The sequence below is a fragment of the Myotis lucifugus genome, unplaced genomic scaffold, assembly GCF_000147115.1.
Source record: "Myotis lucifugus unplaced genomic scaffold, Myoluc2.0 scaffold_73, whole genome shotgun sequence".
Taxonomy (NCBI): Eukaryota; Metazoa; Chordata; class Mammalia; order Chiroptera; family Vespertilionidae; genus Myotis; species Myotis lucifugus.
In genome coordinates, this window is record NW_005871121.1 from 4,565,559 (window position 1) to 4,578,935 (window position 13,377).

General features: G+C 43.4%; 1 protein-coding gene across 1 annotated transcript in view; it reads left to right on the forward strand.

Annotated features, from left to right (window-relative positions):
* CADPS2 (calcium dependent secretion activator 2) overlaps positions 1-6,193 on the forward strand; it is a 378,380-nt gene extending 372,187 nt beyond the window's left edge. The window contains 1 exon segment of the mRNA XM_023755323.1: positions 5,265-6,193. Coding sequence (XP_023611091.1) covers positions 5,265-5,438 — 174 coding nt within the window. The 3' untranslated portion in view covers positions 5,439-6,193.
* Positions 6,194-13,377: the final 7,184 nt, after the last annotated feature.

A 13,377-nucleotide genomic window follows, 5' to 3' on the forward strand; every position in this document is an offset into this window, starting at 1 on the left:
AGATGTGAATTGCCCAGCAAGCTATAAAGAGTAATGGCAAGATATTGACATACAAATAAAGCATCTTGTTTGATGTGACTCAGTGGGTTTAAGTACTTTTCAAACAACACTGTCAGCAATGATGTGCTGCTGTTTATTTCCATTTCCAGTTAGATTACTCAATAAATATAAACTTATCTTCTTTGCTCTAATAAATAAAAAATATGTTGTTATCAAGTAATCACAATTTTACATAACATACAGAAAGCCCCTAGCACATTTACCTGAAGGTAGGCAGTCCACAATAATTTTGTATTCTCTTAGGTATAGAAATGTTTTCTCATGATGTATTTCCTCCCTATTTACTGGGGTCATATATCATTAGGAGGGCTTTTTCATTTGTCAGTAGGATAAGGAAAGCCTCCATTCTTTTGTTATATCCTGACACAAAAGTAAAGCATTGTCACTGCCTGAATTCTTTGGAAGCATGCCTCTTCCTATATGTAAGGATCATCAGTTTCAGTGCTGGGGACCATCAAAACTAACAGATGTCATGTCACGTCAGCAAGGCCATTTTGACTTTTGCTCTTGAAGAGAAAAGGTAATAGCATATGTTATGTTTAGTGAATAGAAGCTTTACTTCAATCTTAGTACCATTTATCAAATTAGTACATACCTATATATACACACATACATAAAGTTATGTATAATTACATATGTGCCCATATATATGTGTGTGTGTGCACATATGTATTTATGTATATGTGCATATTTATGTGTGCTCATATGTGTATATGCTCATGCACACACATACACACTCACGTATACACATTGATTTTCAAAGTGTCATTCCTGACCTGGCATTATCAACATCACCTAGAAACTTGCTAGACATGCTGACTAGCAAGTTATCTAACCCCAGATCTACTGAATCAGAAACTCTGAGAGTAGGGCCCAGCAATCTGGATATACTGTAGTAGTTCAAGTTTAAGAACTACTGTTACATCATTAAAGGAAGTTTTTTCTGCATTAAAATATTTCCCATCATTCTCTTGGTTCCTGCAATCTAATTAGAATACAAATTATTTTGTGCCATAGACATACAGCTTATTACAGATTGGAAAGACCCACAAATAGGAAAGTTCTGTTCCAAAGTAAGAAGTTGGCAAACCTGCACATATATAATGGCATAGTAATAGCAATCATGATTAGTCAAAAATAATAAGTCACATGATAGCCACCTACTAACACATTACATTTTATCCAGGACACTTACTACCAGGTATTATTTGTTTTACAAAGAAACTGAAAGCACGCTAAGACGTGTTCACATTTGCCTTAATTTCTTTATTGTTTCTTCCTTCTTTCTATAAATGTGATGCGGAGAGCTTTCAAATGAAGTTTGTCTTTCATAAAAGAGAATCAGGATAATCTGGTTCTTACCTTCTAAAAATATGTATATGTTAAGGTTGCAGTCTATACTGTTGGGATTAGCTGGCTGCCCTTATGATCAGCCTCATTTTCAAGCTGATGTCCACTGGGTTTAGGGTGTCAGAAGTTACATATTCAGTCAATTAATATTAGTTGATAGATTAAGCTCTTTACTTTGTTTTTAGAATAAAAACCTTTTTTTTTAGCTTTTGACAAATCACTTCTTTTTTGTCTTTTCAATTAGCCCATCATTTGTTTCTTTCACAATTATTCCTTTTCTCATATTCTCAAGTCATTGCAGTTAAAAATCAAGCACCAGTAAATGTTTTAGCAGAAAATAACAATTAATGCTTTCTTGAATTTTACAGTGGCACTTCCATTGTACTCTAAGCCAATCGATTTATCTTAACTTTAACATATTTTTCATTATGGCTGCCAATAGCTAAGACTGATAAGTATGAAATTAAATTTCATGAATATGTTTGACTTCCAATGTTTTGTTTTTCACAAGCAGATTCAGCCCGTGCTTTCTTGGGCCGATCGATATATTTATTCAAGTCATAGGGTTTTATTTAATAATTTAATTATTTTCACAATAAAAAATCAGGATGAATTAGTAATTTAGTGTTCTAATGGTTTTTTTCTACTTTGACTATAAAGAGACTTTAACCAATATCAGACATAAATTCGTCGTTTTTCAAACCTATATGGTTATGTTTATAATAATCATTTTCCAATGAATTTAAGGAGAATTGTATGGAATTGTGAAGGCCCCTGATAGGCTTTCCTTTCATCCAAATTCCTTGGACTTGGCCTGCCTGTGACAGCAGAGTAGTCCGCTCTCCCAGGAGTCACGGTCCTCCACCTTGGCAACTTAGTCCTTACTACTCACAAGCATTGTCATTGTTCTCTGCCCCTGGAGACCCAGACACCATCTACATTTACATGATAGCCAACTTTGTCCCACAAAGATACTTAGACATTACTTTATTTATGTTGCAAAAAAAAAAAACACCCCAAAACAAAACCCAACTAATTCTAGTAAGATTTTCACAAAATGTTTAGGACTAAGAAGCTATTTGCAAAGTTTTAACAACAGAATGATTTACTTGGGGAGGGAAAAAATAGAATCCTCATATAATCAAAATGGTGGACTGTGTTCTCTCTGGTGGCCATGTGACATTTCAAAGCAGTTAACATAAAGCAGCTGCCTCTTTTACTAGGAGGAAAGGCAGGTGAGAAGCACCCTATGCCAGACACTTAGCTTAAATAAGAGCCAAGCAGACCTTCCCTGGCAGCCACAGAGGCTGTCCAAGTGTAAATAACATTTTGTGAATTCTAAAACAGGAGAGAGATTGCAAGGGTACCTGCCCCTAACTGCTGATCGCTTGCTAATAAAACAAGGAAGTGGAGTCTTAATTATATCTACATTAGAAAGCCTTCACAATACAAATCTGTCCCTGCTAACTTATTGATAATCAAACTAAGTCTAAGGAAAGTCATTCCATAAAATAAGAAAGTAGGATTCACAAGCCACATATATAATTATCAGTGGAACAATAATATTTTAGACCAGATAGGTCATCTGTAGATGAAAATTTGGGTGTTTGATATCATTTTAATCTAACTATTAGACACTTATAGGCTTGAACACAGATCTCTATGGTTGTAATACGATGTATTTCAGTTACTGGATTCTTTAGACAAAACTTACCTTTCAGAGTTACTTCATGGGTTTTCATATAAATGATCACAAATTTTTATGTATTATTAAGGTACCATCTTAGAAAGAGATGAGGATGGAGGGTTGTTTGTGTCTTAAAACAAAATATTAGAATCCAAGTAAAAATAGTTCTGATCACTTAAAAAGAAAACTACACTCTGCATCTAAATTTTGCTTGCTGTTGCGATACTAACTTCAGATTCTATACAGTATTCCTCACAGTTCAGCTTCTCTTTAGATTTGGTGGACTTTTCAAATATGAATTTTATTTATAACCACTGATTATTCCAAATAAAAAAAGTATTTACCCTCCATACTTACTTTTGACAAATCACTTCTGAAACTTGGTATAACAACATGAGGCATAAGTCAGATGAAATAAGACAGGAAGATAAAATATGCAAATACCGATGAGCCCACTACCTTGTATCCAGACGAATACCAATGAGCCCACTACCTTGTATCCAGAAGGCTGTTAGTAGGCCAGTATCTATATCAAGGGGAATCAGATGTCATCCATCAAACCATCTGAATAGTATGATATTTGCCTTCTACTGTGGTGAGTGAAATCAAACATCCTTTAATGTTAATTTCCAGATATTGAGTTATAATATTGTACCATCAAGTACAACATCCCTTCTTTTTTTACTGTATTCATCTATTAAGTGCAAAACTCCCCTCTTCTCCCCCCCCCCCAAAAAAAAAAGATGACCATTAGCAATCAGTGGCATATTGATATGTATAGAAGATACTTTGGGGCCAGTTCATTGAAATCTGTTTAATATTCTAAAGCTAATATAGGACAGTTAAATTATATTTAAAGATATTTAGCTTAAAAAAATGGCCTTAGAAGTGCCTCAACAGAATGGAAATCTTCATTTGTTCTTTGTTTCCCCGTTGAACTAATTCTCAATTTCTTTCTACAACTTTAAAAATCAACACTAAAATACCTGTATTGTTTAGTCATAGAAAAATCATATCTGAGGAAAATCACACGTAAGGGGAAAGTGAAATTAAGGGAAGCTTTACAGGTTACATATCTGAAGTGCCATATAACCCAGAGTTCGGTTGTTCTTGTTGTTTTTGAGAATCACTGTAGAAACAATATCATGGTATTCTATTTTTGACGTATAACACACCAAATTATAATTTACTGTTTCACAGAAGATGTAAATACATATTTTATTAGCCCATCTATGAGAGCTTTATGCCAGAATTTGACAATTCACAGTCCAAGGGAATTTCAAAAGGAAAGGACAGAATGCATAGACATTTAGGTGTACACAAAATTGTATCCCTTGTTACATATAAATAAATTTTATAATTCACAAGCGGTGAAAATGCAAACTTCTTTTACTGATAATAGGATTAATCTTCGCCCTCCATACACCTTCCCCAAAAAACTAATGCATTTTATAAAATGTAATGTATTTTTAAGTATTAAAGGAAAGTCTCCTCAAATATAATACTAAGGATTCTTTTTGTATTAAATATATATATCAGGACATATAATTTTATCTTGTTACAAGTTATCCAAATAGTAAATTCTATGTAATTAGTAATATTTTGGAGAAAAGCTCAATTATCATCTGATAGTTAAAACATTTTGGTCTATTTAGAGTGATTCTAGGTTACATAGCTCTATCCGAAGTCTCTCATTTTCTCCCTAGAAATACACCAACAAGATCATTGATAATCTGAAGCCATTCATGGATTGCCCAAGATCATTTTGGAAATGCTGATTGTGTTTATGTACATACTAGAGGCCTGGTGCACGAATTCATGCATGGGTGGGATCCCTCAAACTGGCCAGCAATCAGGGCCATCTCGCCCAGTCCCGATGGGGGCCGGTGGGGGCCGGCCAGCCGGGGAGGGACCATGGGAGGGCTCCTGGGCATTTCCGGCTCTATTAGCCCAGTCCCCATTGGCTGGACCCCAGCAGCAAGCTAACCTACCAGTTGGACTGTCTGCCCCGTGGTGGTCAATGCACATGATAGCGACTGTTTGAGCGGTCGACCAAACGGTCAGACACTTAGCATATTACACTTTTATTATATAGGATAGACATCGCATATACCTGCACACATATAATCCATACGTGATCTAAACAATGTTTTTCTTCCTCCTCCAGAAAACCTATAGGGACTTCCGATTGCAGGGTGTGTTGGAAGGCACACTGAACAGTAAGACCTACGACACTGTGCACAGGCGGTTAACAGTGGAGGAGGCTACAGCCTCTGTTTCAGAAGGAGGCGGACTTCAGGGCATTACCATGAAGGACAGTGACGAAGAAGAGGAGGCCTGAGGGTGTGCGGCTTGTAGAAGAGAGCAGGTCCTTGACATGGCTTTATTTTGTACCTGGTCCTTGTAGTTACAGTGTTTGACCAAATAAAAATGCTTGTCTTTCACTCCACATTTTCAAAAGTAAACCTGGAAGCAGAAATAAAGGGGAAAATGTCAAGTTTGCCAAGTTTTTTGTTTTGTTTTTAAGAAGATCAGCCTTTTTTGTGTTGCTTGACCCAATATGAGCTTTGGCTCTGTTTGTGACTAGAACTATTTTCTTAGTTGACTTTTTTTTTTCTGTAATCACATCAAAATAGTGTCCTGTGTATGAGGTGAGTATATCTCATAATACCACATTGGGAGAAGTCACTTCTGTTCACTCTGCCAGCTCTGCTGTACCCGTGTTAAAGTGGTATGCACAGTTTATCATTTATGTGCAAGGTTTGTTTCATAATTAATTTGTCATTGTTGTGACGTCTGAGAAAACATTAACCTTGGTTCTTAGTACTCTGAATTGGCCTGCAGGTATATTCCTGGGCTTACAGGACTGCCAAAGCCAAATAAAGGCTAGATTACCCAATGTCCTGTGTCTTGTTCCATTCTGAACATTTCTTTTTAAAATGTAAAAAAAATCCCAAAGTGTGGGTTAGTGAGTGTGCTGCCATCAACATACTTTATTCTCCTACTTGTAAGAGCTTGCAGGCAATAAAAACCCACTTAGTCATAAGCACTTCTGTATTTATTAGACTTGTATAGATTAAATGCAGTAAAAAATGTTCGCAGTATTACAAACATCATAATTTGGCTCTGTTTGTTCCTTGCTTAATTTTTTGTCTCGTTCACAATCAAATGAGTAAAAAATTAACACTGCTTTGCACCTAGTAGGCACACACATTTGTTAAAAGACTTAGTACTAGGACAGCATATTTCCATAGCAAAGGTAATGTTGACTACATACTTAGATATTGTGTATTATTAGTTAACACTAGCAATTAATGGTAACTAATAATTAGTTAATACTAGGAATGCTGGTACTGTTAACTAGCAATTGACTTACTAATTAACAGTTATTTCTTCCCCCAAAGTATTTTCTTGCAACAATTTTGAAAGATAGTTAACAGTAGTATGCTTTGTAATTCCCTATGAATTTTTAATTTTGTATTTTTTTCTAAAATATGTTGGCATGTTTGCTACTGCATTCATTCATACGTAATATTTCCATTAAGTAAGTTAATGCAAAATAAGTGGAGTTAACACTGAAATTTATGTAAACTTAAGTTCTGAAACTTTGGAAGTGAAACAACTTCTTGGATTTTTAAATTCACTCCACCATTGGTGTTACAAAGGATGACTTGGTACCCAGATTAGCCCACAACAATCTACTTCATCCAAGTTACCTATAGTAATAAAAGCATAATATGCTAATTAGACCGGACATTCTTCCGGTCGAAGCCAGGGCTGTGAGGGAAGCCCGGTCCTCGGTCCCGGGTGCCAGAGGGAAGCCGGTGCTGCCTACAGGGGGAAGGAAGGCTTATTCTTGCACAAATTTTGTGCACTAGGCCTCTGGTTACATAATATTGTTTTCACTCAACTTCTGGGTCCCAGGGGTAAAAAGACCCTGTGGTACAAGGTCAACAGGAAAGGAGGTTTCTCCCCCTTTCTGGGTGAGAGACTTATACTGCCACTCAGCAGTTTTGAAAGGGAGTTTGTCTTGGAATGCTGTCCTTCCCTCTCTCTCCACCCTCAGGCTCAGGACCATCCTTTCTTCAAGCCTCAGGGTCCAGTCATGCTCCCCTAAGTCCCCAAGCTTGGGACTTGCTACACAGCCCGAATTGCTCTATGCTTAGAAATTGCCCACCCTTGTTTCCCGTTCAATAACATGTCTATTTCCTTGATACAGTTCATCTCAGTGCAATTGGCCCATTTTGTCCTAAAGTATGAATGACTGGTGACCTGCTCTTAACCATGAGTGCGTGTGGAATTAAGCAATAAAGGGGAAAGCATGTGTTTCAGGTGAAAGTACTTGGGGCTGCGGGAGGGCCTTGCTGCTGGCTTCACCCACTTAACCTCCCTAATGGCCCTCTTTGCTGGTCAGCCTCTCATAGCTTCTCTCTAGATTGGGGTGCTCCCTGCCCTTCGGTACCCAGATTCCTAAAAGCTCCCTTCCCATCCCAACCTCCGCTGGCACCCCACAGCGAGGATAACAACAAAAGCAGGTATGAGGACACAGCCCAAGAAAGGTGTGTAAAGAGAAACTTATAAAACAACCCCGAAAAAGACGGAAAAGTTGCTTGTGGCTTCTTACCCAGAAATGCCCTTCCACATAACTGCAAATTGCTTGAAATGACTTCATAATTGTTCATTGGTGTGTGTGACTGTTAGGTGAGTACCCACGCATCTGTCTATTAGAGGAAGCCACGTGTTATTTTTTTAGAGTATCATTTTTTAAAAGGAATTTAATCGGAAACCTAACAAGTCTTACAGTGAAAGATGATGAAGTGGAAATCATTTTTTAACCCCAAAGAAATAGCTCTCCCCTCCTGAATGGCCTTGGGGCAGGGCAAAAAGGACATTCTCTGCACAGTTTGCTGAGTGTCGCTGGAAAAAATAATACCGTCTCAAGTCCGGGCGCAGCGGGTTTGTTAAGTAACACGTCTGGAAGGGAGATTTCTCCAAACACTTGGAGAAAAATCATGAAAAGACTCGTTCCCGCCAAGGAAGGGAACCACAGAGCTTCGTGTCAACCTCGCGGCTCCGGGTGTGGGTCGGTGTGGGTCGTTCCAGCATTCACCGCTTTTCCACTTGAATTCCCTTTAATTCTTGCTCATTGTCCCTCCCTCTGGAGAAAGGATTTCTTGCTACTTTTGCAGTAAACGCCCCTGCAGTGTCTCCGGGCTCCCACGCCACCCCCAGGGTCGTAGCGGGACCGGCGCCGCCCTCCTCCGCCCGAGGCGGCCCGGGGTGAGGGGTCCTTGAGCCCTGGAAGGTGCGCTTGAATGGAAAAGAGGTCGCACGTCTCTCGCCGCTCAGGGAACCCCCGGAACCCCTTCCCGCTGCTCCCCCCACCCCACCCCGCGAAAACCTGCGGCGACCCCAGGCCGGGCCCTGGGCCTATGGGTGCCCGTGGGATCCCCGCTCCCCCGGGACGCAGCCCCGGCCTACCCGAACCCCTCCCGCCACCCGCTTGTAGAAGGCCCGAAGGGGGCGAGTAGAGCAAGAGCTTGGTCGCTTTTATTTCTTCCGATATAGATCGAGGAAACCTCTCGGTCCGGCTCCTAATGGGAGCTGATAGATCTAACGGGAGCTGATAGGTCTAAAGGGAGCTGATAGGTCTAAAGGGAGCTGGTAGATCCATGTTCCCGGAGATGTTCAGGTCGCTGGCGGCAGAGCCACCTAGTGCGCCCCGCGCGCCCTTCACCGCAGCCGCAGCCGCACCGCCTGCCCTCACCACCCCTCCCCCGCGGCTAGTGCGGAGATCGGGAGGCCTGGTCCGTGGGGGCCGGGAGGACTGTACACCTGCCTTTACAACGAGTCCCTCCCACGCCCTGCCCGGTCCCGTGCAGAGCCGGTGGGGAGCGGGTCTGCTTTCCCCCTTCGAGTCGGCTCGCGGGCCGCCGGGACCCTCGGGGAGGCCCCGGTGCAGTCGGCCCAGAACTTCGCTGCAGATGGGGCTGTGCCCGGGGCTGGGACCCCTTGCGCGGGGCTGGGCGGGTGCCCCACGGGAGGCTCTCCCCCCGCGTTGGCTATGAGGGGGGATGCAGATGCAGAGCTGCCTGGAGCCGGTGAAGGGAGATACTCCAGGGAGCGAGCGGAGCAGGTACAGACGGGGAGCCCGGCTTCCAGGAGTCCGAGCGGCCTTTGTCGGTGCAACACGCGGCCGTTCGAAGGGAGAAGCGGGCACCGAGTGTAAGCCTGTACTACGCAGGGAAGAGGAAGTGAGGAAGGAGAATTCCATGTTTTCCCAAGTGAAGAAGACCCCGATTGAAAGAACTGCCCCCAAACCGCCATAGTGAGCGGGGGAGCCAGGAAAGCCTGGGTTTGAATCCCAGCAGCTTCCTCTCCCCTGCGGCTGCGCTCTGTGGCCTTGGGCAAGTTCTCTCACCTCTGAACAGGGACGGCGTTGCCAGGAGGAGAGGCGTATAGGAAGCTGTGGCCATTATTAACTGTTCCTTTTCTGAAACATAGTTTTATTGATTTCAGAGAAGATGGGAGGGAGAGAGAGATAGAAACATCAGTGACGAGAGAGAATCACTGATGGGCTGCCTCCTGCACGCCCCACACTGGGGATCGAGCCTGCAACCCGGGCATGTGCCCTGGCGGGGAATCAAACCGTGACCTCCTGGTTCATGGGTTGACACTCAACCACGGGAGCCAGGCCGCTGGCAACTGTTTCTTAAAGTAGGGCTGGGTCAGAAGGTACGAGGGAGGCCTTCACCGTCTCACCGGCCACTCTCCCGGGTTGGCACAGGCCCTGCAGTCAGCCCCGCCCCTGGCCCCTGGCCCCCGGCGCGCCCACGGACTGGACTGGCTACAGGTCCAGCTCCCCGGTGATTTATATACAAGGCCAGCCTAGTGGGAGGAGAGGCGGAGGGGGCGGGGCAAGTCCACTCAAGCCTGCAGAGCAGCCGCTTGGCTGAGAGCAGCCCCTGGGGCTGCAGTTCAGAGAGAATCTGGCAGCTGGAGAGGCGTCATTGGTCCTCCTGAGGATGAGGACGGTCTGGGGCTCTGCAACCCGGCGGGTTTGACCCGGGAAGTGCCAGGCCACAAGCGAGGACTCTCAGGCCGTGGCCTGTGCCCAGTAGGTTTCGTTTGAGATAGTTTCAGGGACAAATCGGTATTCATTGATGCTTTCCAAAATCTAAAGAGGCCTCCTGCATCTCAGACCAGAGATGCACACACAGCTTTTGGAAAATGCGAAGTGGGAGAGAGAGAGAGAGAGAGAGAGAGAGAGAGAGAGAGAGAGAGAGAGCTCCAAGAGGAAAGGCCCTGCGACAGCTGAGCCAAAACTCTTAGGGAGATGGCCAGCACTGAGTACTGAACTGGCAGCCCTTCTAGGCTGCGAGGCCAGCGCCAATAACTGAAGGCCTTGGCGGGGAGAGGAAGGTTGCTCCTTGGTCACAACCCAGCACCTCCGTGGAGAGGCAGACGCACTCCCTGATGGTGCTGGGGCCAGACAGTCTTGGCCCGAGGGAGGCAGAAACTGATCCCTTGCAAGGGGCATACAATACTTTCTCCATCATTCCTTTAAGGTCGCCCGCCTGCAGCTCTGAGTTCCAGATGCAGGGGCAGGATTTCACCCCTGCCCCGACTGTGGAATGCCACGAGGCCTTTAAGCTCCCAGTACTTTACAACTCCACATTAATGGTGGATGTACTGGTATGCCTAATTGTGGGCAATACAAAAAACCAGCAAATAAACATATCCTAGACTTGTCAGCATTCTCCTTCCACATTGTCCATCCCCAGGGTCAGTGGTTCTCCATCGGAGAGGGAGAGAAGAGTTGATTCAAACTCAGGGACCACCAGGCAGATTAGTTCCTCTTTCCCTAGCCCTGGCACAGGCTTGCATAAGGAGCTCCTACACACGGCCTGTACCTTTGCAAACACTGAAAGTGGTGCCTCAAATTACTGCCCACTCTGCTTTAAATCAACTCTGGTTTGCCTTTTAACACCACCTGTTTCCTGACACCCAACAAGTAATATCTCTCTAGGGTGTGATTGGCAGGAAAACAATTAAAGTGCTGAGGGTTGTTGTTTAGGGCATTTACTTGAAATTCCAAGGAAGCACACCCATTTGTTACTTTGGGAAGAGATTTTGGGAGGGATGTGGAAAAGGTTCATGAAAGAGGGGCTATGTAGTAAAAAGTCAGAATCTAAAAGAACTGGATTTCAAAAAGTGGAAAATGAAACATGAGAAAGGCCAGGATAGTCACAGATTGTGGCAAGGGAGGGCTTTTGCTAGGTCCTACCCACCCCCACCCTCACACACACACACCCCAAAACTGGGTCATAATTTTTAAAAACACATGACAGAGCTGCTGTACTGAAGAAACTCATCATTGTCACTCACTCAAACTGCCCAGTTTTTTGTTACATTGTGTAAGTAATTGCTAGGTGAGTTATTTCAGATCATTAGGAGAGTGTATCAAAAAAATGGTTAATTTTAAAAATGCATCACTGCTTCTAAAGAGATGAAATCTGCGTTAATCAAACTGGGATTTTTGAAAGGCTTTTATAAAAGGTTAATTCAATTCCTGAATCTACGGAAGAAAGTGTCCCCTGGGGAACGCAGGACTGAATGTGGGAGAGCAGGCCCCCAAGGTATGATAAAGGAAGTCCTCCACGCTGTAAGAAAAACTTAGCAAATGTGGTCGCGTATGTGTATTTTAACATTTCCTTGCAAATAACGAGAAATCAAATCACTGAGAAGGGGTGTTTTTTAAATACAGTTGTCTGAAAAATATTTTGGAAAAGTTTCTAGCTTAAGGTTTTGACAAGGTGATAGATGACTTTTCATGTGTAGTATTATTTTTAAATGTCTTTTAAATCCCCAAGCCTCTCAAGAATAGAGTGGGCTTTGATTTAGTCCCATTTACAGACAAGCTATTGAAGGCAAAGGGGAACTGCCACTAGCCTGTCTGCCCACCGGTTGTGTGGCTCTCCGGTGCTGAAACACCCTGCTATCAACATGTCCCCACAAACTGATGGTAGGAGTACTTGGGAAGAACTTTCTTAGAAAGCAGGAAAGTTTGTTCTTGATTTGAACACATAGTTGAAGAATCCAGCTTTAAAGGGATGGTCCGGTTAGGAGGAAAGGGGATTATATTTTACCCTTTAAGGGGAGAGTTGGGGGTCACATGGGGGCAGAATTCACAGCGTACTTGGGGGAAAAAATGGACGCTTTCTCCTCTTAAGTTCCTGCCCATACACGTTTACTTAAAAGCTCTAAACATGAATGTAAAATAACCACTGCAAACTACCAGTGGGCTGGAGTGAGTGTTAGAGAGTATGGCCAATTTTGCACACGGGTTTTGCAGAGAAAAAGGAAGCCTGAATAATAGAGGCAGAGGGAGGCGAAAGATGAAGAAAGGCCTTCGGTTACCCACCTCCAGGGACCACCACCCTCCACCGAAACTAGAGGGGAGGGCTCCGTTGCTCACCCAGGTCTGGGGCTGGACCCACTTGGCAGAGGCCCAACCTAAGACCAGAGTGTACATGCACCGCTGTGGCCCTCCAGGCTAATATAAGGAGACACTGGGTCCCACAGACCTTGTCCCTGGATTTCCTCTCACCCCGAGTTCCAAAGAAAGTCCTTAAGAGAACACCACAAGTATGGCTCCAGAATTCGAATTTACTAGTGGGGTCTGAGTTCCAATGCAGGGAGGGAAATTTAATCATAAATAGTCAGCAACAGCAATCACATGTGTTCTGTAGCTGCTACGTTTCACTTCCCCTTCCTGTATGTGAGTTAGTTGGTTAGCGCTCAGTCCATAGGGCTGTCTCTCTTTCTGTGGGCGTGGCCCCTCACTTATTTGGGGAAAAAGTAAATTGGAATTTTCTATTAATATCAAAGGGTAATGGCTTTGCTTTTCAAATAAAGCGTTTATGTCAGTCAAATAAACAGGGAACGGGTCCTTTGGAACGCGAGGCACCCCAATTATTATCATGCTCCCCACCTTTGGCACCCAGTTTATCGTTTTCATTCCTAAAGCTCCTTTGCCATTAGTAAGAAATCAGCATCAGCGTGATTGAAGGCAACTTCTCTGTCTCTCCCTTTTTTCTCCCCTTCTCCCTCTCCTTTCTACAGGGGTGTGAGAGCTCGGTTATTCTCCGTCATGAGTAAAAGGCTCTGGAAATCAGCTCATGTGCCAACACTGGGAACATATCCAGGCCCGTGGTGCGAAAACGGAAAAAGTGCTGTTGAATTATTATTTTTGTCCTTTAGGTTTACATCTACCCCTG